At 35.8% G+C, this 27,903-nt stretch overlaps 1 protein-coding gene across 1 annotated transcript in view; it reads right to left on the bottom strand.

Annotated features, from left to right (window-relative positions):
• Positions 1-27,571, bottom strand: part of tim (timeless) — a 173,607-nt gene extending 146,036 nt beyond the window's left edge. The window contains exons 1-2 of the mRNA XM_089104130.1: positions 27,353-27,571; positions 16,619-16,777 (exon numbers count right to left, since the gene is read on the bottom strand). Coding sequence (XP_088960256.1) covers positions 16,619-16,777; positions 27,353-27,571 — 378 coding nt within the window. The remainder of the gene's footprint in view (positions 1-16,618; positions 16,778-27,352) is intronic.
• Between the last annotated feature and the right edge of the window lie 332 nt (positions 27,572-27,903).

The raw sequence follows: 27,903 nt of genomic DNA, 5'->3' as shown, positions 1-27,903 counted from the left end.
ATAAATATTCGGGACCTTACAGAATAATCAAAAATACGACAATGATTTTACTTTTAAAATGATAAACCCTGATAACGGAAGAACATATAAGGCAAATGTTAGCCGTATAAAAAGGGCCAAGTACCCGGACAGATGGGCACCGAAACATTCATCTACTGATTCGTCAAATACGGAAAATGAATTCCCCAAATCAAGGCTAGCCAAGTTAAAACCTTTCAATTTCAAGCAAGACTATTTCAAAAACAATAGCGACGAGGAAAACTTTGAAGAATTTTTAGCTATGAAAAATCTAGTCATCCCCAAAAGAAAATCTTTAATACCCATAGCAACAAAACCCCAAAAAGGCCCAAAAAGTTCATCGTCAGAAAGCTCAAAAGAGTTAGACTATACGCTGTCCCCCAAAACCCAATTCTTCCCCGATAGAATTTGAACCCCTTATCCCCCCAAAAGATTTCCAGATGATATGGTATCACCAGCAACCCCAATAGAGTGGCCCCTATCGTTACAGGATGAATTAAATAGAGCTATGGAAATCCCTGGTGTAAAAATAAACAAAACTCCAACCAGGGACACAAATAAAAGAAATTTGAGAGAAACTATGGACATTATCAACTATCCTATAAAAACAAGGCAAAGTACCTTGCCTTGGACCCAGGAATACCCTGAAAATGAAAATCTAGGACAATATCATGACATAACGGTATCCAAAGTCAAGCCCAAGGAATCATCCTCCTTGTGACAGACCATGTTTGAAAAAATACCTTACCACCCCCCCCCCCCCCCCGAGGATATGGAATTCAAACAATGGAGACACTCCAAAAACATTCGACTCCTCCCAGAGTTCTCAAGATTCTTTTAACTCCCCCGAAACAGGAATTCAGCGCGAGGAAATGGAAAATAAGCCCTCTACCTCGAGAAGAGACGAAATATATGAAGCAAGGGCAGGTGATAATCCAAAATCGCAAAGGAACACCCCGAAAAGCCCTAGTGATGAATCTTCAGGGACTAGTTCTACTGAATCCGACGATGTATCAGCTGCAGACGAACACCAAGACGCACAAAAACGAAAACCAACTTCGGCAACCGCACATGCCAAAGAGGCTAAATTAAAAGGTCAAAAATTCTTATTAAAACAGTACAAGAAATTTGACCCAATCTCTATGGGAAAGTAAAAAAAGAATAAAACGTTAGTAAGCGAACCGAAAGTTATCACAAAATCTCGTATAGTAATTAAAAAACCAGATAAATGGAAATATGTCTAGAGATCAAGTACCCCACAAACTCATAAAATAATGTTAAGACTGAATGAGCAAGTTAATGCGCAAAAAAAACTTAAACGAATATGTATGGATACGCCACTTCAACGATAGCTATCCGTGAAAGGTCGAAGGAAATTTAATAGTTAACTTTTCCAGATAAACTGAATCCCGGCTTGATAGAAAAAGCTGAGGATAGAAGCAGAACGAGACTTGTTCAACCCCTCCTCCAAAAAAATACCTAGTGCCACCTCGTTACAGACGTAACGACTATGGACCAGCTATATCAGATGCGATCGAAACTCCAAGACGCCTCGGCACAATTAATAACAGAAAGACTGAAAAACGAGAATATGATTAAGCCACACTTAAATCTCTTAGTGAAGTTAAGGCTTCCAAGGAAAAAATTAACAAAAAAATAAATGAGATCCTAGTGACTAAACAAATGGATAAATTAATCGAGACTGAGTTTATGGAAGTTAAGGAGTAGACCACCAAAATCCAGGATGAAATGGAATCAATAAGCGATGCCACGCTTGTTAAGGGATATAATTATCCCGACAAGGTCCTACAATTACAAGCATTATATAATAAAATGCAAGAAATTGGTAAAAAAAAAGTGCAAGATTATAGAAACAGTACTGTTCTATCTGCAACAATAGCAGTACAAGAAGCACTGGCGCCTGAACGAGCAAAGCTCCTAGACTTACAGCATAAATACGACCACTTAAAAGCACAGAAAGAAATAATTAAACTACAACAGGACAGGTTAGAGAAACAACTGAAGGAAAACCAAGCCGAAATCAACAGAGAATTGCAAAAACAAAGAGAATTCTGCTCCAACTTAGAGAAAATGGTGGCGACATATTTCACAGTTGAAATTGACCTACCCCTCAACCCCCAATTGGAAAATATCCTTGATAACAATTACAACGAAGGGCCATCACAACCCTTGTATTTCACAATTCCAAATCAAGCCCGGCATCACCATATAAAACCCCAAAAGGAGTCTATTCAACAAAACCCACCAACGGACAATAACGTAACTATTAGGACCCAATACCCCAATATCCAAATAACTGATACAACTGGCCAGGACTCATCAGAGATTTCTTCACCACAAGGACCGCCCAAAACGCACCCGTTACCACACGATACAGAAAACTAAGAAAATATTAATCGTGGCTGTTAATTAAACTCAAAAAGGAGGTAAAAAAATTCTTTTCTCGATTAAATGCAATAAAAAAATTTACAAGTTTAATATAGTAAATTGCGTAAGCATGGATATAGCGATAACCTAATACCCCGTGTACAATTCACATTAAACTAGAGGACACATGCTTGTGTGGCATTGGGGATGATGTTGGATGTCAGAAAGCCTACATTATCCGTAATGCCATAGCAAGTGTGTTAAAGTTCTACAAGGCTTTTCGTTTACTGCATGATTTCTTAAATAGTTTTCGTCTATTTAAAACACTAGGATTCGAACCAAGGCGTATAAACTATGATGATCTTTGCTAAACAGAAAAACAAACTCATAGTCACCTTTGAATCATTAATCTCAAGTACCAAAGGGTATATTCAAACTAAAGATTTTATCGAGGCACTTAATACTTAAAAAAAATACTGGAGCGACACAGTCCCGTTAGCGACAATGTCAAAGTAAATTAACCACTAACACGGGGTCGATCCAAAATTTCTCTGTTAGCTGTTGATCTTATGTGATAATTGATCCAAATTCAAAAAAATGCATACGAACAAGATAATCAAACAAAAGGTCAAGTTAGACAATTGGTCAAACGTAAACCTTATTTTGCAATATCCTGTTAGTATCATTAGAATTATCATAATAGCCAATCATAAGACACGCGACGTTCAACCACCCAAATAATAAATAACCGCTTCTAACAGTAAAAACTAAAAAAAAACTTAACCCAAATATCAACAAAAACATTCCTTCAAAAAATATAATAATAGAAGTCCAAATTTAATCACAGGAAAAGATGACCGGAAGTAACCACCCTAACTTGCTGCAAAATTTATAAAATAGTAGACAAACTAAAGTACTTATTCGGCAAAAATATGTACGAGTCGTTATCGCATTAATTATAACCAAGGTTTCTCAGTTTGGTATTTAGTGGTAATGCAATAATCAAGCATATATATATATAAGAGTAGTAACGATGTGAGGCATGATGTGTTAGCATGTAGGAATAATAGTTAACCGAGTCATAAATATAGAGTTTCTGTCAATCTAAATACCAGAAGCAGGTTTGACTAATCTTTCAAATTTGTCCATATAAGCCTACTTAAAAGAAAATAAATCTGTTGCCAAATATTCGAATCAATATATGAACTCAAGAATTTGGCAAAAACTCACTAACTGCAAATAGTTATAAGTAAAATTATATCTTTTCCTTGGTGACATAAATGGATATTTAATCCGTATGTAATATGTGTGATGATGAGAAGATTAAATTAACAAAAAAAAACATCCTTTATCAGCGAAATAAAAAGATTCTTATGAAGCTTAAAATAAATTTAATTATTTAAAGAACCCCTGCAAATCACTAAGCGAGACAAAAAAAAATTATCTTTTCGCAATTTTTTACTAAATTAATACCACTTCTCTTAACGTTATAAATTATTTATGCAGTTCAAGTGACCCTTTGTAAAATGCTAATTCTTAGGAACCCCTTCTAACAGTCAAACTCAAAAAGGGTTTTGGTGAAAATAGAAACCAAAAGTATTCTTTCAAAGAAAAGTAAAAAAAAAGAGCCCCTACAAATTGCATTAATCATCTGCCATAAGCTAAATGGAAAAATAACGTTGTGGCTTTTCAAAAAAAATCACACTATTTACCTCAAATGTCATTAATCGCATACACAGTTCAATTGACCCCATGTAAAGCGTTAATATGATAATAAATCACCGCCCGTAACTTCCAAACGCGTTTAAGAAACCGCAAAGATGTATGACAATTTAGTGTGGTTAATCTACGCATATTGTCCTCGAATTAAACTACTTTCCCTTTTCATTTTTTTTATTAACAATAAGAATAATTGACCCGTATACCGTTGTATATTCTGAACTACTTTGATACCTCTAACGAGCAATCTATTCGCCTGAAAACAAAGATCATAGGAACGATTAACTTACAGTGATAAAACGTTAATTAAATACCAAAGAAATAAAAACGCCAACTTCAGCAATAAGATAAAATTACCCCCGAGCAAATAAGAAGATTAGAAAATATAGTTTGGTCTCAAACTATTGGTATCTTCGATTTATATAAATATTTTATTACATTTTGATTATACTTTGGTCTAGTATAATTGCTAAATAATCGACAAAAAAAAATCACCAATACCCTGAAAAAAACAGGGGGTTTAAATCGAAGCATTTAAATTACTAATTTTGGCCTGCGAAGTTCGACCTAGAAAAATACGATGTAACCATTAACAAAAGATAAGTCTGTAGATATGGATAAAACCTCAAAAGCAATAGAACTCTTAAATTATAATAAAATAAGTCAAGGAATGGATAACCCTAAGGCTGTACAACCCTTAAACTTTAAAAATAAGCCCCAGAAATGCGCAGGGCATAATAAAACCTGAAAAGAATAGTTTTACGGCCTTAGTCTATTGATACTTTCGGTTTAATGAATTTCCTATGTGGCATAATTCAAGTTAAGTACACAGATCTTTTAAATCAGGTGTTACAATCACCTTGAACAAAACTATTTCGACAGCCTGTCCCCGCAATCTCGCAACTAATCACGTATCACGCGCGCAAAATAGACAGTAAAAAAAAAAGAGAGAAACCTTCCATAAGTCAAAAGTACATGAAATTAACTATCAAAGTTCTAAAATATCGTATCTGGGAGTAACAAATAAGACAGAACTAAAGCAAAAAAAAATATTGATTAATTTTCGACTTTTGATGGCCCTCTATAGAGAAAATATTTTTGCTGACCAAAATCGTTGTACCATAGATTAAAGTTGTAACTAACACTTAGCTAACTGAACCATTAGTTATGTCATCATTAGCAAAAATAGCAGAACGCATACCGCCGGTAGGCAGAGGGCAAAATAACAGTCAAAAAACCCTGGCAATAATTAACCCTGATACAATAAAAACCCTGATACAATTGATACAATACAATTATTGTATCAATAAATTTAGCTGAAATTATCTTAAAAACGAATTGTAACGATCAAAAGTAAACCGCGAAACTGGAATAACAAGAAGCTACCCTGAGAAAATCCGAATAACAAAAAAAAATCTTTCTAGGCTAGATGATTCCTTAATTTACGAAAGAATTTTGCAACGTAAATCAGAAATAATCACAAACCTGTAAGTCAAATGCGAGACTCGCCTCGAATTAAAACTATTTGCTTACAATCCAGCAATCAGTTGTATGTTATATATCTATATAAAACAGGCAGTTTACTAAAATAGCTTTCCAAAAGGGTAAAAGCATAAAACCAATTATTGAAATCCTAAGATATCGTAAAATATTGTAACTCCCAGATAAAGAAAGTAGACACAATATTTAGGGTGCAACCAAATAGCACGTGTCGTCAAAATGACCCTTCCGTCAATCAATAATAGATTCGTTGTGGCAATAAAAAAAAGAGGGGGCAATGTATACAACTAGGCTAATGTCTCTTTGACAATAACAGATATAATTTTGCTTCAGAAAACAGACAATAAGTAATATGCCTTGAAGAAGAGTGTCCGCTAAAAATTATTGCATAAATCAAAACCCTTTCGTTAACGGGAACTTTCGAAACCAAATCCGCACTATAGTTGACACGACTATAAGAATAAGGCTGAGGTTTTAGCCTAATTCCCGAGAAATTCCATAAAAAATAATGTGTAATCCAATTTCTATAGGTTCTCGCAAAACACGCAAGTCCCCCAACATGTCGTCCAGACGAGTAGGTCAGAATTGGACAAATATAGGCCTGCCAATGTACAGACTAGCAGCCAAGATTAATCACAAACTAACCAATTAATGTACAAATAAGCAAATTCTTCCAAAAATTATCGTAATTCATAAACGCTCATATAATAAGAACCACGGAATTTAATAGTTTTTACTAACCTTATAAGCTAGTCACGGCCTTCTATCCTTGCTAAACCTTATCCCCCAAAGAAGAAGTGTAACATAGTAAACGGCATGTTATTCATGAAAATCAAGCTTTACGAAATGCACGCTATTTAAGAGTTTAAAAAAATATGTATTCACTAAGGCACATATGAGTTTGAACTAATGTTAATAAAAGAAAAACGAACATTTATACGGGGTATGAATGATTCAAAGAAAGTTTCTAATGTAATCGAACAGAAGTGGAAGTCAGAAATTGCCAAAATTTTATGAATAGGTGAATAGAATCCTACCACCTGTAACATACTATAACAAGGGCCCAAAGTTAAAATTTATTTTTTGTTCAGAGACACGTTTGAATAACCCTGAATTGGAAGGTATAACAAAGCTTAATTCTCGAGAACTTTCTCTTCAAATCAAATCCCTGTAAAAAGGTTAACCTAGTAAAAAAATATATATATATATATATATATATATATATATATATATATATATATATATATATACAATAGTTAAAATAAATAATAGTTTGTGCCTCAAGATCCGAATTAATTTAAAAATTAAAACAAAGCTACCCCTAAACCATTACAACACTGTGATACCTTCAAACTTATAAAATATCGCGATACAACTCAAAAAAGTGACAGAGATTATAGGTAATATTATAATCAAATATATGAACCCCCCCCCCCCTTGTCGCGTTGCACTTTCGTGCGGGACCTTCGTGGCACTGACGTGTGGCACCACGAAATCAAAGTAGGCAAATCGAAAGGATTCCTTTCAGAAAAGTAATGAGTTAAAGCATAATACTACTTGAATGAATTATAAACAGGAGGAAAGAGAATAGTAAAATTGGAAAAATATGACAATTCTAAGTCTTGTGGAAACAAGACTAGTCCAGGCTAAACTAAAAAAGAAATAGTCACGCAGGCTAACTTTACGATTAAAATAATATAAAGTAAATAAATTTTTATACCTTATGTAAGGTGCCTATTCAAACGCATACACATATCCCTGCAAAATTTTAGGTAGTATCATACCTCTGCCATGTGGCACTATCTCTGCCACAGAAGCAGAATGGTGGGACGTAGTAGATATTGACTATACACAGGGATAAGTCCCAGACTAAACGCAGCCTTTTGCGCATTTGAAGGCGAAAACCGTGCCAATGCCCCAATTTCTGTCTGTTTGCCCCCAGTATCGGGATACGATGTGCCCTACACAGCCTAGTAGGGTTATGATTAAAATACTGTATCTTTACAATATTTTAATACAGTCATCTAAGAAAGTTTCTTGTACGCAACGATTTTGTTTTCACAAAAATTTAAAACAAACAAGTTTTAAACATCGCGTTTTCCACAGTTTAATTGCCATATCTTTCAGTCGCATTTCCTATAATTTTACAACAAAAAGATTACAGATTATTGTAACTTATTACGTTTAAATTGGGACTAAACTAACTCTAATTCACCAATAGTTCACTACAATACGTGAATATATCTTAATTTCGTTTAGGGCATACGAAGAAATTAAATTTTTATGCCTTAACAAATTTTTAGATAATATCGCGCATGAAAATAAGCACCTCTGCCACGTGGCAATAACTCTGCCACGGAAGAACAATAAGTCATACATTAAACGTTAATATGTTTTTTTAACTCATTTGTATAGGAAAGTTTAATCTCGACTAACAAGCCTTTCTATTCCACCAATTTTACAGAATTCTTAAATACCCTGAAATAAGGAGTTTATTCCTACGTATTCTAATGATATTCTTTGTGTAAACATCAATAAACAAATCTTCATTCGATCTAACTTAAGAATTAGCTATCAAAATAAGCAATTAAGGAAGAACCGCCTTCATTATAAAATAAATTAACTCACTTTAAATTAATCGAGTGCGGGACTGAGGAAAATAAATCAATAGGTATTTGAATTAGCAGGTAATCAAAGATGAATAAAATGTGACAATAAACGAAAATGCCTTACAGTTAAATGGCTTACTACTGCCCTGCAATAAGTATTAAGGCCTTAGTTGTCGATGGCCTTAGAAGATAAGTTTATATTTTCAAACTTTGGTCGTAATGAAATTTGTTTACGTTGGCAGGATACGCAATAACTACGGATGCTTAAAAGATTATTTAAAAGATTGTTAACTACGGATGCTTAAAAGATTGTTGGTTATGAGGATTCACCAAGTATTCATATATGTGCAAAAAAAAAAACAGGGATCGAATGCCCAAAGTAAATCCTGAATGAAAATTTGGGAACTCCTTCAAACTGATCGCCAGTTCTCGCATTTATTACAAAATACTAGCGTAAAATATGCTACTACCCTTTTTTTAACGATTTAAGCTCGAAAACCCACTCAAAACTATGTAAAAAGACACTTTTGGCTAAAAATCAGTAAGGATACCCCTCACACTTTGGGAGAAAATGAAAGTAATTTTTTTTTCTTCTCGATAAGTAATGAAAGCGCAATATACATGGCAAATCTCCTCTTTAAGAACAAAATAAACCAAAAATCAGCGAAAAACCCCATGAAACACTTGGAAAATGAGGCAGGAGAAACTATTCAAAGTAACCATTGGAATTAAAGCAACGTTAGTGAAAATAGACGGGCCCCCAACCATGGGAGGCTGAGGCCGAGGGTTGGCGTAGCGCATACTATCCAGCTGCGCAAGCACTTGATCCTCATCCTCCTTTGAATAACAGCTATACAGATACGAGGTGTGATTATGTAACAAAGAAATAACTAACAAATGGATGGATCCTCAGTCGTGGGGAGTTGTGGTCAAGGCGACGGCAGTGGTGTCTACTATCCCTCTGCCGCCGATTTGATCCCTAACTCTCTGTGTGAGAAAACTACACAGTAGAAGAAGTGATTGCTAAATAGTAAAGAGTTATAAATTACAGTTAAATGAAACGACCCTACAACATGGTGACCCGCTGGTCAACTGTTGTGACCTGTGGTGCGTTTTATCCCATTGGTCATTACAGTCTGACCAGGGAGCTCTCATGAGAAAATCAACTCATCTATGAAAAGTGCCCCGCCAGAACTACCCTATATTACTTTTACTACAAAAAAATGACCCTAACAAAAGTAACCGCTCAAAGGGATCGGCAAAAGAGATGGGCAGAGAACCTCAATCGTGGGGGAGTTGTGTTCCGGAGGTAGACCGAAAGTTCTTTTGCTCTTTGGGTCTATCTTTGTAACAACATTTCCTTACGAAGAACAACTCGAACAGAAAAAGGAACCCATAATTACTAATAAAAATAAAATTCCATAAAATTAAAAAGGCCAAGTAAACAATTATAACTTATGATAAACATTATTAGATAGAAAACGCATAGCTATTACGTAATCGTCGTCATACCTTAAATTACTATAACGTAACATAATTATATCGAAAACATATTATGACTATGTAATCATTTACTATGTAATAATTATTTAATGTTATATAATAAGAAATTTGCAGATACGGTACGTGATTAACTGTCGACATCTGGTTAAGAGAAACGTCGAAACAAGCGACCATAAGGTACGTTTCTAGTATTAACCTAAAATCTAATAGAATAAATTAAAAAAAAACAGTAACCATGATAAGATACCCGAGCCAGCAACAGTTAAGTAATCGTAGGCTAGAAAATGTAACCTCATAGAAGCTCAAGAAAAGCCATAGCGTAGATAACATTAATGATTTATTAAAAGAATGGGGACTTAGCAGAATAGTGGAAAACCTCAACTGTCCCACGCTACATTGTCTTCTGAAATCTCGAAGGATAATCTTGGAACAAAGAATGATCCTAAGATTAATGGCAACCTTAGCTCATTATAAGTTTAGTGCGCGTACAATGACGAGGACACTCAAACACACTAGACTAAGTGCCAACCTGGCGATCCGAATTTTAATACCAAGTGTCCCAACAACAAAATATAACTTATTGTCTGATTATATCGCCGACAACATTTGGTATGATCAAGACGATAACAACATAACTACAATTTGGCCCGTTAAATTTCTCTCCATACTAATAGACCGAGGAGATATGCTAAAAGGTGATCTTCCTTAAGGCCTTATACGTTAATGGTGTAAATAACACGTATCTACACCCAATAAACCCTTCAACGGGATCCACTATTTTTCAAATTACCCCAAGGGACTATAAAGATGTAAAGAAAATAACCTTGAACTTCTTCCAACAAGACGAAAATTTTGGAATAAAAATATTCCCCGGTTTGGATGTAATTGTACGAGAACAACTATGTTGTTGCCAGTCGCACGTAAACTTAAGTTTTTCCGTAGTAAAAATAATAAATGACCCGTTGTCATTATCTCAGTTTTGCCGGAAAGTTATTAGACAAAATATGCGAAGGAACGACAAAACCGCCACATTGGAGGGCCTGCACCTCCCAAACCGATTATTAGCGTATTGAATGTACTTGAATACACCTGAAGGCGGCAAAAATAATATAGTGTTTGAACTCAAATTTCTCAGTTCAAATGTGTCATCATGGGAAAATTATACACTTACCAATATGCTAACATCTCCAAGTTCAAAAGCGGCACTGCCGGATGATGCACCCATATTGAAATTAAAAGCCGATATCCGGGGAAGAAACTGTATATATAAATAAGCCCGTTAAAACAAATAATAGAAAAGCCCTCCGACATTGTCTAAAGTGTATGTCTATGTAGATCGATTATTATTATTATTTAAAAAGTGCATTACCTGAATAAATTAGCAGTGTATTAGTATTTATAAAGCTATGACTTAGAGTAAATATCTAGGGACTTAAATATATCGTAAATAAAATGACAGAAAAAAAGGTAGTTTCTCGATATTTTCAGTATTTTTGAACCTGTATGGAACTTAATAGGATCGAATTAAGTTCAAATGTACAAATAGCCAGGTGCAAGGTGGCACCGGTGAAAAAGAAGTTCAACTTCGACCTGAAGTTACCTTACTTTCCATTCGAAGTATATATTCATTATTGGTTAATATGGAGCTTTAGAAGAATCGAATTATGTCGAACGAATAAGTACCCGAGCATGAGGAGATACTGGCGAAAAGGTAGTTTGACCTCGACCTAGAGTAAACCATGATTGTAACTAATCTTGAAAAAATTAACTAGACAAAAGTCAATAGAAACTACCTTTCATTTCAGAACAATGGTCAAGGCAATTATCGACACAGAGTTCATAACTATAAAGCACGCAAAAGAAAACGTGATATACTCAGCAGCAATCCTCATTGTGAGTAAATCAGGGGAAGAAGTCTTCGCGAAAAAATGGGACGTCAAATATGATTTAAGGGAATACAACATAGGATCATATAGTTTCGGACTACGATTAGCAAATACACCCAAATATCGACCCGCGAGAGGAAAATTGGGAATAAAATATAACGGCAGAAAGGGCAAGTACCTTCTATATATACAACATGAGATAAGAAAATAGCTTACTGGATAATTATATAAACTGTGCTCGAGATACAAAGTATTTTCGTGTAATCTAATTGCATTGTTCTGAAAACTAAGTTTAGGACTATGTATTCCAATGCAACTAAGTTATACTGTTCCTTAACAAATTTCACAGTGATAAATTTTAAGCCATCTGGAATCTAGTGACATATCGCTAGCAAAAAAATTACAAAGTAAAACTTTGTTTTGTCGAGAAAAATTCCTAAGTGAAGTCTTGAAGTTATAAATCGTATCAAAATTCAAGTAGCCAATTGGTGTATCCCTGTCCAATAGAGATATAGGACATACCGTCTGAACCAATAGGGCCAGTGCAATATACTTTTTAGCAACGCCTGAACATAACCTCTGGCAAAATCGGAGGGTATAGTTACTTAGAACTTAGCAATTTTGCGCCAGTCGCGAGGAGTCTATCAACAGTCCATTATGAGTTTAGAGTGAGCTTTTGAGAACAATTAATGTAAGTGATCTAACTGTTGCATTGTATATGCCCCTGTCTATAACATTGTCTTGAGTACATGACTGTGAAGTGTTATACCTATATTATTGATATCCCTGAAACAGCTTTGTACCGCTAATGTGAGTAAAAAAAATAAATACATTACTATCTTAATTTTATCTCTTTATGTTAGTATTTCTCAAGATAATTGGTCCTTTTGGCTCCAACCACTCTCAAGGGAACCTGAATCTTTTCAATCTGATTTCGACTCAGTATGGCCATTAGCATATGCTCCCCGTTTGAACCGCTGATTTAATCCCCCGCTACACGAAGCTCCCCCGCAAACCATGCTATAAATTATAGGAAAACAAATAAATAACCCCCCCCCCCCCATTAGAAACGATAAAGAAATAATTGAAAACCCCCCCATTAGATTTGTACAGTAAGAGATGAACCTCAAAGAGTCAGCAGTAAACTAAATCTAATATGTGCAATGGTTAGTTTTTCTAACGATCGTATTTTAATATAATCATATAAGTATAACATAACCTATTTTAAAATTGCCTCATCGAAAGCCTGCATGGCGCAGTGGATAGCGTAAAAGTATATTACTCCGAAGATCGCAGTTTCAATTCCTGGCACGGACAATTTTTACACATTTGTCAAGTTAAAGTCTAAACAAAACTTCTATTAGAAACTTCTAATAGTATACTTGAATAACACCATTTGTAATGAACTATATCAATCCTTTATGTAAACCGGATTGACGCAGACTTGATAGTATTCAGGCGATAAGCTTCATCATTTCTGTATTTGTCCTTCAAATGTTCCTTGTTTTACTCATAGTACTGTTTCTTTTTGCAAGAAACCTATTTAGCTCGACTTTCATTTCTTTTCTTTTTCTTAAGTTTGTTTTTTCCTTATTTTTGAAACCATAACAATAAATAATTGTCTTACGCAAATAAACATTATTCAACTTACATATTAAGTACCAAAAACCTAACCAAAAATAAAACTAATTTTAAAATATCCAGGTATTTTTCTAGTTTGAATTAAAAATAAAACAAATTTAAAAATTTAATGTATTTTTCTAGTTTGAATTGAAAGACTCAAATTATTGCTCGGACACCATAAATATTTTTGCAGTTTACATAGTAACTTTAGTGACCCTGAACAGAGAACAAACCATATTTTTGTGCTTTCCCCTTTTATCAAAAATAAGTCAAATTTTCTCAGATTCGTAACTTTTGATGGCTGAGACTAAACTTGTTGAAACTTACATATATAAAATTATAATAATCCGATTCTTATGATGTATCTATTGGTATCAATATTCCGTTTTTTGGAGTTTCGGTTACTATTGAGACGAGTCGCTCTTACTATACAGTTTGTTACCAAGAACTGTTTGATAATAATTGCAAAAATATTTCTATATATTTTAACAAGGGATTACAAAAATCCAAAAAACTTAAGAAAGAAAACCAAAAGTTTGAAGCCTAGTAGAAATCGTTTTATAATGAAAGATGAGACATACATTTATTAAAAAAGAAAACAAACACTATTCGCCTTTCGCCTGCCAAGAAAGACAATAAGCTTGAAAGGGCAAGCGAGGTTATCACTCTCAGCTAATTAAAATAACATTCATACCTTGCTACTCAACACACAAGAAAATTATCTGATGAAGGAATAAAGGAAAAAAGAGAGAAAGAGGAAAAGACAAGAAGTAGATAGAAAAAAAAAGAAAAAAGAAAAAAAAGCAAACTAAACCGGGGAAATACCTTAAATAGAATGACAACCTGGAGTGGGCATAACACCAAATTCACTCACGAGATAAAAGAAACTTCTTTGCCCGTGACTTGAAGGCCGGAAGACTAGGCGCATTTTTCACACACTCGGGCATTATATTCCAAACATGGGGACCATAATGGCGAATCACAAAAGATGCCCGAGTGGTGCTCCAAAACTCATGAGTTAAGTCATCAGCTTTTCTTGTATTATGATCATGAAGGTCTCTATTAAAATTAAAAATATTTTCAAAAGGAGGGGTGAGCAGCTGATTCAAATATTTATACGAGAAAATCGCGACATGGTAATCTCGAATTTGGGATACATCCATTAACTTATTCTTTTTAAAATGCTCATAAGCAGAAACCTCATCAGAATCATCAAATTCAGATAATAATTTTACAGCTCTATTCTGAAGTTTTTGTACTCTTTTAAAACATGTTACAAAATTGCTTACCCATATAGAGCATCCGTAGCTAATATATGGGTAAAATATAGAAAAATAAATCATTTTCAGGATCTTTTTGGGAGTAGATTTTTAATTCTTCGCATCACCCCAAGGCCTCTGCTTAATTTTTCAGCTATTGCACTTGAATGGTTTTTCCACGACAGGTTTTCATCAATTAAAAACCCCAAATACTTCGTTGTTGCTACTCTCTTTATCACATTTTGTTGAACCGTGATATGGTCATTTCCAGCACTAGACGAAAGTCTAGAAAATATCATGAAAAAGGTTTTAGAAAAGTTTAGGGTTAACATATTTTGCTGAGAAAAAGTTAGAAATTCAGAAACTGCATTATGAATTTTACTATATAAAACATCAAGTAAAGGCGCTGCCAGAAAAAGCAAAGTGTCATCTGCAAACAGGATGACACCAGCCTCTGACAGGTAATGTTTCACTCGATCAGTGAAAATAATGAAAAGTAGAGGTCCCAAGATTGACCCTTGTGGGACCCAACACTCTACTTTCTTTTTTGAAGATAAAGATGACCCATTCTGAACTATCTGATACCGATTGTGTAGATACGATGAAAACCCCTCCAGACTTGAACCCTTCACCCCAATCGAGTCAAGAGCTTGAATAAGCTCTGAGTGGTCCACCGTATCGAACGCTTTTTTCATATCCAAAAACACAGCTGCAGGTATGAGACCAGCTTCAAATGCATCACCAATCCAATCAACCAATTTCAGAACTGCTATATAAAAACATCATTACTTGATTTCTTTCTTATAAGTATAATAGTTACCTGATTACAGTTACTCATCAAAAGCTCCGAGCCTAAGAAAATTTCCCTAACTTAAAAAAAAAGGAGGACACCCCCAAAATGTAAAGGAATCTTAATGGGAATAACCCCAATTGGTTCAGCATATCAGAGAACCTACTTTAGAGCTTCAAACTCCCATCTACAAAACTGTGGAATTTTGTATTTTTTGCCAGAAAAGATTGTTGGTTACTTTTTTTCAGGGGTGATCACAACAAACCAATGGTGCTAAAATATTGGGAGAGAGCTGACTTGAGTGTAAATTAAAAGTTCTAGTGCCCTTCTTAAGTAGACAAAAAGATTGAAGGACAATTTACCACCATCTAACCTCTTTCTCCCTCAAAGTCATCCGATCAAAATTTAGCCATGATGTTGAGCATAATTGAAAGGGACAATTTAGTATACCTCTGCGTTGACCTCCCCCCCCCCCCCCCGATCTTGGGGTGGGCTGGAAGTAATCAAACTGACCCATAGTTTACACATAGTATTTATTTATTATTGGGAAGTATATAGATGTCGTTTGTTTGTTTTTTTTTGGGGGGGGGGGGTCTCCAGGGGCATGGAGTGACCACGCAAGAATTTTCAATGAGAAGGGAAATTCCAAGAGTGAACTTTCAAGGAAAGTTTTTATACTGGGGAAATTGTCAGAATTCCTACACAAATATCTTTATTTGTCTTACTTTTTCTTTAGCTACTCAATTTTTTATGTGCAGATGTTCTAGGGGAATTGTCTAGCGAAAAATTTTCAGCCGATTTGAACAATCGGGATAATTTTTCCGTGAGAGGGGGAGTTACACAGGGGAAGAGTTCTCCATTTGGGAGTTTTCCGCGAGAAAAAATTTATAAATCGTAAGGGGGGAATTCCGGGAAATTTTTCCCGGGATTTCTGGCAATATTTAAAATTAATTGAAAATTCAACAAAAAACAAACTTTTTGTCAAATAAAAGTAGGCTAAGGAGAATTTTTCAGGCGGAATTGTCCGCTGGAAATGTTTTGGGGGGTAATTTTCAACCAGATGTTGGAGGGAGGATAATTTGTCCAATAATTTGTGTTCGTTTTAAGTTTTTGTTGCTCCTTACTTTAGAGTGAAAAAACTTGTTTTTCTATTTAATCAAAACAGAATTGAAATTTTAGTAAGCTATTTCAAATTGAACCATAAAACATTAGGTTAAGAATTTACGATACGGACTTCCAATGCCAGAGTTGCAATAAGCAAAATTGGAATCAATTACTGATACAAAATTGGAACCAATTGAATGAATCAATTGGAATAATTACTGTTTTTTTGCATGTCATCAACTGAAGAAGCCTTTTATCCAGACCATAAGCAAAGAGATTCCACAGAAGCTGATTGTGTTGAATTACTTCATGACTTAGGCATTGTTTCATAACAGGATTAAATGATCGATAGTTACTTGCTGAAAAACCAACTTTTGGCTGAAAAAAAAAACGAATTACATTAAAAGCATACTTATTTATTTTACTGACATAAAATCGAATATATAAAACACATAAATTAAATCATAAAAGCACCTTAATAAACAGGACAAAGCAACAATTTGCAGTTATTGAATAAAAATATATCAAGTAAAAAGAAATCAATACATTTTTTTATTTTGGAAAAAGGGAAACCTAATGGATAGAGATAATATTGCCGAAAGAATAAATCTCTCGGCAAGTTATATGAGCGTCAATACAAAAAGCACATGGATATAATAAAAACCTTTGAATAAGCCCTGAAACATCTCTCTATGACGCTTCAGCACCCTATTAACGAAGCAGAATAAAAAAAGGAGACTCATCACTGGATCCCATATGAGAAAGTACTTTTCCTTGTTACTAAAGATGGAGAACTGTATTTCCTAAATAGGGTTTTCAGCTATAATGAGTCCAATGATGCAGTTATCACTTCTATGCAACACCATTTTCGAAAGGTTTAAGACTATTTTTCGTAATTCCCGAAAATCTGTTTTCATGTAGGACTTTAATCACTAAGATTAATCGAAATGATAGTTACCATTCCTCAGTTAGCTTCAAATAGCAATTCTTCCTCAGTTGACAGTTTTATTCGTAAATTTTGGACTACTATAAGCTAGAGTTCATTCCTTACTAGGTAGCCCTTAAGAGGCAAAAATGATTTTATTCCAGGTAAAAGTTTCCTAGTGCAGACCTTGAATTTCTTTTTCATTAGACTGTTTGTGAATTATATAGGTTTTATTTACAATTAGTGTTATTACAGGGGTTGGGCCGAAAAAACGGACTGGAAGTAGGGACTTAAGGTTATTTTGGGGTCGGAAAAAGGGACCAAACTAGGGACACGTTTTTATGTAAACAACTGAAATTAACTGAGATGCCAAGCACTGTTCACTTACTTCGTGCATTTACTTCGATGAAGCTTCTTCGGATACAATGCAAATAAAGAGAAAATTGTACACAAAAAGGGACATAAAAATACACGCAAAATAAGTTAAGTTTCATTTTTCTGCAACTCTTTGAAAACATCTGAGACGAGCTCCTCCTTCGTTTTTCTAACAGTGGATTCAACCTTCCGAAAGACTGCCTTTAACTATTTGTCTTTTTCACGTTGAGCTTTTTGAGCATCTAACACAGCCTTTACTACCTGTACCCCAATCAAATCCTTTGGCTCTACAGCGTTATATAGTCTTTAAATCGCTTCTTCGAAAAGACTGTCTGAAACCGTTTCCTGTACTGACGGCCCTTCTTTCTTTCTTTCTACATCATTTTCTATTGCAACTATAGATTCTTTCTCCTTTACAAGACTTTCTTTCAATACAAGACGCTCTTCTTTGTCGCACCGCTTTCTGTCTTCTTCTTTCGTCTTTTCAGCTTTCTTGGCAGCTAAACTTTCAGAATATTTCTCATATGCCAAAGGGGCAGACTTTGCATAGAATATAATCTCAGAGGAGATAAAATACAATTCAGCTTTCCGACAATACGGCTACAAGGCGTCTTTGACGGTCAGTTTGGCATTGAGAATTCTTTCCAGCATCAGCGTCTGATGCAAGGTAAGGGCATTTTTTAATTCCGAGAAACCAGGCTCTACATGTGCACTTCCATGTGAAACGATGAGACTAGCACGTATGACACTTTTCAAATTAGGATGGCTCCTATACTTGTTACATGTCAGGAGATGGGTCCAATAACTGTCACCTCGTTGGTCGTATAGGTCTTTAGGTTCATCTTCCACCTGGATCAAACGCCACTCATCATGCAACTTATCAAGATCAACACTAATTGGCAACTGGCGTGCGACAGCTAGTACCCCTTCAACAATCAGAGGATCTTTCCTCAAAGACGGAACTAGGAATTTCAAGTGGAACAGCACGTCTGCCTTACATGTAGAGGAAATTTTCGTCATCTGACGTTTGGCGGCAGTGATAAAATATTGGCGGACGTCCATCAAAAGCGCAGTATTGGCCTTTTGGTTCACGCCTTCCAGAACCAATCGTATCTTTTCATCGCAGTTGATATTTACAAGAGCCAAGAATACGTTTTAATATGATGGTCAAGCACTGCTGGGTCATTAGCTCCCCCTTAAAAATGCTTCCGGTCCATCACACCGGAGAGAACACAGATAACAAGGTACCGCAGCTTCAAAGCTAAAGTATGAACTACAGGCTCGTCCTTCTGAAAATTAGTACAAAAATCTTAATATGGGAAAACACTTAAGACGACGAAGTACAGTTTAGCGACAACCACCTCTGACTTGACCGACGAGAATATCATTTTATACTAAGAGCTACTTGCTAAGGATGATTTTTCCTTGGAACAAAATCAGGAAAATAGGTCCACACAGCTTTCCACTGTTCAATCACTTTCCATAGCTCCTACGAAGGTTAACCATCGGGTTGGCACGTACTTCGCGAACTTGTACCGCGGTACTGACTCATGTTTTGGAACAGACTCAAAGTCTTCCCATCTTAAAGGCCATCCATAGAAAAAGTAATACAGTCGAATGACTAGGCCAGCATATCATCACCGAGAACCTGTAGGCCTTTGTGATATGCGTTATTCACGACATACAGGTTGCGGTGCCAATGTCCAATAGCGCTTCCCTATATCTTAGTTTATCAGTTCATCAATCACCCTGAAAACTTTCCTTTTAACGGATCACTGCTCAAAGTTCACCTGCTGGTCATCAGCTGCATCAGGAAAAATTCGTCGTTTCATCATAGTCTAATACCTAAATAATCACAATCCTTGATTTCTTTAAGTAATTCATTCCGGAAATACGGGTACAGCCCATCATTAACTAGATATTTGAACTTGGAAGAGCTCAATTTGAACTTTTCTGAAACATTACAAGGAAACGTCAGTTTAAACAAATCACTGGTGCCATAGCAACTATGACCAGGAAAATCTGATACAAGACAATTCATGCCCAAACTTCTTTCATGCACAGCTTCTTTCACAAACATCGTACTTATGACGTTTGGATGGGAAGTCTCGGAAGTTCCAGTTGGGACACCTGTCAGTTGTAACTGATCAGGGTCTAGTTTGATTATTGCATTTGCCCTATGATCATCACCTTTAGCACGCTGTTTGAGAGTAATAAAGCCTTTAGCACAAGAGAGTGACTTCTGACAAACTCTACAGAAGAAATAGCCTTCTTTTTTCTGTGGATCAGATGTGTACCAATCACCACATAAATGACCCATAACATCTCTCTCCTTCAACTACCCATTTTTAAGCTTGCACTGCCCAATTACTCAGCAAAACATGTGCTCTGAAAACAAAAAGCAAGCTAAGTAAGCAAAATAAAACTCCCTCAACCAAGCACCTTTCTACATGAGAAAACTGTAAACAAAACAACTATAAAATCAACCAGATTTTAAACATTTACAGAACATGCTGAGTACCAGCACAATCTGCCATGTACTATACCATTTTTGACTAGCCTTTATTTTGATTACTACTAACTTTAGTCTATTTATTTGGTTAAACAGTTGTATGGCAAAATTTGAAGGGCTTTTAAGCATTTCATCTTATTCAAAAAAAGCTAAGCAACTGAATTCCACAGCTTTTGCTAAGGAATTATTTGGACACAGGTAGACAATCAGTTGGCTTATATATACTTTTTTTCGTTTTCCTTTACCTGCAACAAACCTTAAACTGAGCCTACTTAGAAACACGGTTTATTATAGGAGTGTTGTATATTACTAGCGGCGTAACTAGCCGATTTTTAGGGTGGGGGGCCAAAGCTTTATAATGTGCCTACAAGTCTATAATGTGTCGACAAAACTTGCCGTTGCTCTGAAACGGCGCATCCACATTTGTCATTGAATACTGATCAGTCGGTAGACACAGCACTTCCAGCCGCGAATCCACAAAAATTTTTGAAATCTGTGATTAAAAAGGGTATTATTCCTTATATTTGTCTTTTAAAACCCATTTTAGAGAAGAAAACACCCTTAAAAAATCCCCAAAAATTAATATTGTGCGGCAAAGGGTCTACGTTACGTAAACAATTTATGAGTTGTCATTTTGTTCTTATCTATTTGTATATACAAGAAGTAAATAAAAGTCTGAGAGAGTATTTTTGGCACCAGGCGCCGGATTATTACAGGACCTACTACTGGATTATAGTAATAATATTGTTCTAATGTTCTTATTTCAATTAGCCCCAAAAACATCATTACAAGATATCAAATAATCTAAAAAATTAATATTATGCCGTGAAGCAAAAAAGTTTTTGGATTTGTGATTTAGAAGTTTCTTTGTCACTTGCAGTTTTTTTTCCTTTCTTCCTCTCTTAGAAACCTTTTTAAAAGAAGACAATACCTATAAAAATAATCTTGCGCTAGAGAGAATCTAAGTTTGCTTTAGAAACGAGAATTAGGAAATGTCATTTTGTTTTTGTTTTGTTTTTTTACTTGCACACAGATGTACTGAGTGAACGCCTGAGGCAGAATTATTTGGCGCAAAGCGCAAAAAAATTTTGGAATCTACCCCTGGAATATACATTTCTCTTCAAATTAGCCCTACTTGCAAGGAAGCAAAAAGTCCTAAATAGCTACACTATTAAAACCAAAAAGTGTCTTTTTCCCTAGCATTTTTTTTCTTTCTCACTCTCCTTTTGGTGATTAAAACGTCAAATTGACGTCAAATTTTACGTAAAACGTAAAACGTCAATTGAATCCCCAGTCTTCCCCAGTCAATTGAAAACCCCTATGCCTTCCGAAGGCCAGAACAAAATTTGCACTTTACTGAAAAAATATCAATGTTTTTACTTTTATAACTTTAATAAATCAAATAATTTTAACATTTTGATTACTAAATATCAGTATATTTATATTAAACTGACAATGCAAATTCATTTGTATTTTTTCAGTAAAGTACAAATTATGTTCTGGCCTTGGGAAAGCACAGGGGTTTTGCGCCCAACTTACGTTAATTTCTGCTCGTTTTGAGTTTGACTCGGTTATTTATTGTAATTTATGTTCGTTTTGGGTTTCATTTATTTATCGATGCTGATTTGTGGTAGTTTCAAGCTTGGTAGATTATTTGATTTTATTTTTGCTCATTTTTTTTTTTTAATGGAGTTCTTTACTTTTCTTTGAAAAACTTATTTTGTTTAAAAGGTTTTTTTAATTAATTTCTGTTCCGTTTTTTATTGACATAGTCTTTTCAGGGAAAAAGAAAATAACACTTTAAATCTTTTCGTTTCTTAAGGCTTTATAGTTTGGCCTGCTATTTGTATGCTGGAGAAAAATTTTCAGCAATTTTTAACAACATACACCATTTTAAAAATCTGGGTACAAATAGTACTGTTTAACTTAGTTTCATACCTCCTCTAGCTGACCTGAAATGGAAAACTTGATACCATTCGCCAAAAAATCTGTTTACTTTCTTTGATAGCTTCGATACACTTACACTATTTTGTTTTGGTTAAATTTTAAGAGCAGAAGTAGCCTCGAAAGTTTGAACATAATACCCTCAATTGTTCTTGGGATACTGCTGAGATGCCTGATTGGGAATTAGCATTATCACAGTGCATTTTGATTTAATCTTAAGGCACATTTAGTTTTTTAACATAATGGGAGGGTGGGAGTGGAAGGGGGATTAGTTGCCCTCCAATCACTTTCGAGTATTAAAAAGGGCATCAACCCTTTCTATTTTTAATCGAATGAGCCCCTTTCGAAGTTCCCACGACAATTCCTTCGATACGAAGTGCCCTGGTCTAAACAACAACAACAAATATTACTAATCACTTTTGACTATTAAAAGGGCTCTAGCCTTTGAATTTCCAATCGAATTAGCCTTTTTTGAAGTTTCTACGACAAAGCCTTCTATAAAAACCTTATATGCGCACAGGGCATAACTTAAAACCCTTGCCCTGAGAGTTGTGGGGGAGTGTCCTTCTCGAAAACATATTTTCTATCTGGAAATCAACTAGCCTACGCGAAACAAAATGGCTATCTCAAAATTTTGATTGGATGTGTTTGGGTGAATGATGGACGTGGGGGGGGAGAGGCTAGTTGCCCTCTAATCAGTTTCGACGATCAAAAAGGGTACTAGCCCTTTGAATTTCCAATCAAATGAGCCCCTTTTGAAGTTTCTATGACAACTCCTATAAAAACCTTATATACCCCAGGACATAACTTAAAACCCTTGCCCTGAGGCTTGTTGGGGAGTGTCCTCCTCAAAAACCTATTTTCTATCTGGAAATCAACTACGCTGAACGAAATGGCTATATCAAAATTTTGATTGGATGTGTTTGGGGGAACGATAGGCGTGGGGGAGGGGCTAGTTCTCCTCCAATCACTTTCGACTATTAAGAAGGGAACTAGCCCTTTGAATTTCCAATCGAATGAGCCTGTTTTGAAGTTTCTACGACAACACCTTCTTGTAAATCCTGATATGCCCCCAGGGCGTAACTAAATACCCTTGCCCTGAGGGTTGTGGCGGTGTGTCACCGGGGGGAGTGTCCTCCTAAAAACATATTTTCTATCTGAAAATCAACTAGCGTACTCTGAACGAAATGGCTATCTCAAAATTCTGATTGGATATGTTTGGGGGAATTATGGGCGTGGGGGATAGTTGCCCCCCAATCACTTTCAACTATTAAAAAGGGCACTAGCCCTTTGAATTCCCAATCGAATGAGCCTGTTTTTGAAGTTTCTACGACAACGCCTTCTATTAAAAACCTTACATGCCCCGAGGGCATAGCTTAAAACCTTTGCCCTGAGGGTTGTGAGGGAGTGTCCTCCTCAAAAACATATTTTCTATCAGGAAATCAAATACAATGAACAAAATGGCTATCTCAAGATTTTGATTGGATGTGTTTGGGGGAAAGATGGACGTGGGGAGGGGGGGCTAGTTGCCCTCCAATACCTTTCGACTATTAAAAAAGGCACGCGCCCTCTGAAGTTCCAATCGAATGAGCCTGTTTTGAAGTTTCTACGACAACACCTTCTATAAAAAACCTTATATGCCCCCAGGGCATAACTTAAAACCCTGGCCCCGAGGGTTGTGGGGGAGTGTCCTCCTCAAAATGATATTTTCTAGCTGGAAATCAACTACGCTGAACAAAATGGCTATCTCCCAATTTTGATTGAATGTGTTTGGGGGGTGATGGGCGTGGGGGGGGCTAGTTGCCCAACAATCACTTTTGACTATTAATAAGGGCACTAGCCCTTTGAATTTCCAATCGAATAAGCCTGTTTTGAAGTTTCTAAGACAACGCCTTCTATAAAAGGCTTATATGCCCCCAGGGCATAACTTAAAACCCTTGCCCTGAGGGTTGTGGGGGAGTGTCCTCCTCAAAAACCTATTTTGTATTTGGAAATCAACTACGTTGAACAATATGGCCATCTCACAATTTTGATTGGATGTGTTTGGGGGATAGATGGGCGTGGGGCGGGGGGCTAGTTGTCCTCCAACCCCTTTGGACTATTAACTTAAAACCCTTGCCCTGAGGGTTGTGGGGGAGTGTCCTCCTCAAAAACACATTTTCTATGTGGCAATCAACTACGCTGAACAAAATGGCTATCTCAAAATTTCGATTGGATGTGTTTTGGGGAATGATTGGCGTGAGGGGGGGACCAGGTGTCGTCCAATCATTTTCGACTATTAAAAAGGGCAGTATAACTATAGAGTTCTGACCCAATGAGCCTCTTTTGCAGTCTCTATGACTACTCCTTCTATATGAGAACTTCTACATGAAGTGCCCTGCTTTAAAGAAAAAAAAATAATAAACTGTGTAGTATCAACATTGATCTTATATGCCCTCAGGGCATAACTTAAAACCCTTGCCCTGAGGGTTGTGGGGGAGAGTCCTCCTCAAAAAAGATATTTTCTATCTGGAAATCAACTACGCTGAACAAAATGGCTATCTCAAAATTTTTATTGGATGTGTTTTGGGGAATGACGGGTGTAGAGGGGGGGGGCTAGTTGCCCTCCAATCACTTTCGACTATTTAAAAGGGCACTAGCCACTCCAATTTCCAATCGAATAAGCCCTTTTCGAAGTTTTTACGACAACTCCTTCGATATGAAGTGCCCGGGTATGGAGAAAAAACAAACAAAAACAACACGTTGTGCCCACATCGTTCTTTCCTTAGGCAGCGCTATCGCGCTGCCTATGAATGCTAACCTGATCAGCAACATTTAATCCAAGTATCAATGTGCGCATCTAAAGAGGCCATTCCTGAAATCAGCATATTCCAGAATACATGTGACAAAACATTTCAAAATTCCGAATCTAGAGAGAAACTTCCATCTAATAACTTATTTCACGCCTTGAAAAGAAGATGACAGGGGACAGCAGCAAACCTATCAAATGACAATGAAATACTGCAAACCAAAATGGTAATGTGTATGGTAACATGTTGGCTAACTGACACAGTGAAAAAAAGGATTTTAGTTTTTTTTTTCAAAAACGGAGAGTTTTTTTCAAAAACTTAAGGGATCATTGGAGTTTTAGGGACCAATGTACGGCCCCTGTTATTATTATTACAGCCATTAGAAGAAAATATCTATTTTCCTGTATAATTCAGGGTCAGCTTTTAATAGCTTCGGAGCAACCAATTAAGAACCACTTACAATAGAAAATATCACTGCAAGGACGGACTCCCAGACACTCACATATACAAATGTCTTTTAAGTGGGAATCATGCAGAAAAGAGGGACCTCACCCCCCTCCCCTTTTGAAACCTATATTTTGCTAAGATTTCTGAGTCTTTCTTATTCAAATCATGCAAAATAAAATTTATTTTGAATTGTTCCTCCCTCCCTCCCCCCCCCCCGAAAACAAACTTGTACATGCCAGTTTCAAGTTTTAATTCCGTAATAATAAACCATACAAATTTTGAATTAAATGCAAAAAGGTAAATTTTTCCTAATGAGCGGAAAACCAACATAAAAAGTCATCATTTTCAAACAAGAGGAATAAGGGAAGGTGATCAATAAATGCTTTCTAAAGAACAACTTTCGCTGGAGAAATTGATCTCAAATAGCGCAAGGCTACCAATTCTCTCCAAAGGGAGGCGGCAACAACCGGCCAGCGATGGGAGAAGGATGAATGTATTGTCTCCTTTTTCTAATCTAGCTTTGAAATCAACTTTAAGGTTTTTTTCAAACAGTGAGGGAGGGGGAGGTTAAATTGTAGGGGTGAGGTTGGGAGGTTTCCATTTTCAAGATGATACGAAGTAATAGAAGCTAAAACTAAATGTCAATAGAAACAGCAAAGATCAGCTGCTCAGGGTAATCAATAAGAGGTGAAATATTAGTTGAGTCACTTTCGAAGAAGGCATACTTCTTCAGTTTTTAGCTTCAATAACAGAAATTAAAACCCTACTCACGAGTGTGTGTAGACTTTGCGATTTTAATAGAAGAAGAGAAATCTAAAAAAAAGTAAAAGTTGCTTCATTTACTGGTACTCGAAACCCTTGCATAATCGTCAAGCAGCCAGGATGAAAGGTTGAAAACCAAAACATCACCCATAGAACAAAATGTAGTTGGTATAACATATAGAATGACGTCATAGAACGTCGTAACTTGCTTCATTTACTGGAGCTCGAAACCCTAGCATAATCGCTGAGCAGCCAGGATTACAGATTAAAAACTAAAACATCACCCATAGAATCATATGTCGTTGGTGTAACACGTAAAATAACGTCATTGTACATCGTAGCTTGCTTCATTTACTGGGACTCAAAACCCTTGCATAATCGCCAAGGAGCCCGGATGAAAGGTTAAAAACCAAAACACCACCCATCGAATAATATGTCGTTGGTATGACCTGTAGAATAACGTCATAGAATGTCTTAGCTTGCTTAATTTACTGGAACTTGAAACCCTTGCATAATCGCCAAGCAGCCAGGATGAAAGGTTAAAAACCAAAACATCACCCATTGAATTATATGTCGTTGGTATAGCATGTAGAATAACCTCGTAGGTATAACATAGAAGAATAACATGGCAGGCCATCTCGTTGGTCATTTCGGGGAGGGCAATTATATTAACTGACATATAAACATATATCTTCTTTTTTATTTATTCTCACTTCTGATTATCCATCTCATCACCAGTTACATCAAGATCTCGCCATTATCCGTTATGAATCCACATTGCTTGCCTCATATAAATCATGAGGTGAGTCACTGCTGTCAAGTAAAGAGCCACCAGTTACCGTTGACTCGAAAGTAAATGATGGGTGGTGATGCCAGCAAAAACAATATAAAATCTATCAGGAATACTTAAAATATTCGCTTAAAAATGCTCATTTTGACGATCGGTATTCTCGATTACGAAGATGCTCATATTAACACCGGTATCGGTATTCTCGATTCCAAAGATGCTCATTTTTAAGATCGGTAACGACATTCTCGATTATGAAGATGCTCTTTTTAACAATCGGTATCGGTATTCTCGATTACGATGCCCATCCCAACTGTGAGAAAAACTTCAACATTTCCGCTTTTAATTAATTTTCCCATCACTACTTATAACGTGACCTCACGATTAACTATTAATGATTTAAATGATTTACCTCAGATGAACCACGTGACGAGCCATTGCTGTCAACCGAAGAATCATCAGTTATCTTTGACTTACAAGTAGCTGATGGCGTTGTAATACCAGCAGATGTAAAGTAAGGTCTATCTGGAATGCTTAGAATGTTTCTCAGCAGCAGAAGTGCATCGTTGATACACTCACAATCATCATCTTTCAACGATGAAACCTGAAAATCAAGAAAAAAGAGTATCATACCATTTCAAAAGAGGATTCCCAGAGAAATCCTGAGTTTTATTCCCATTTTCCTTGTAAAAACGAACTTTTTTTTTTAAGTTTATATCTTCGTATTACAAAAATTACACTTACAATAAAGACTAAAACCCCAACTTCAAGAAACTTTTTTTTCGATTTGTGAACAAAATTGGTTGTGAAAAGTTTCTGCTCTATCGTTTAGAAATATTGTAAATTTTGATTAATGTTTCTTACTATTAAATCCATCCTCTCAAAAGTTTACAAAATAAATTTTCTAAGCAAGACGTTCACTTTGAACTATTCAGATTTCAGTACTATCAACCCAGTAAGCTA

The sequence above is a fragment of the Artemia sp. Qi Xiang Cuo genome, chromosome 18, assembly GCF_049724085.1.
Source record: "Artemia sp. Qi Xiang Cuo chromosome 18, ASM4972408v1, whole genome shotgun sequence".
Lineage (NCBI taxonomy): Eukaryota > Metazoa > Arthropoda > Branchiopoda > Anostraca > Artemiidae > Artemia > Artemia sp. Qi Xiang Cuo.
This window is presented reverse-complemented; position numbering and strand designations above follow the sequence as displayed.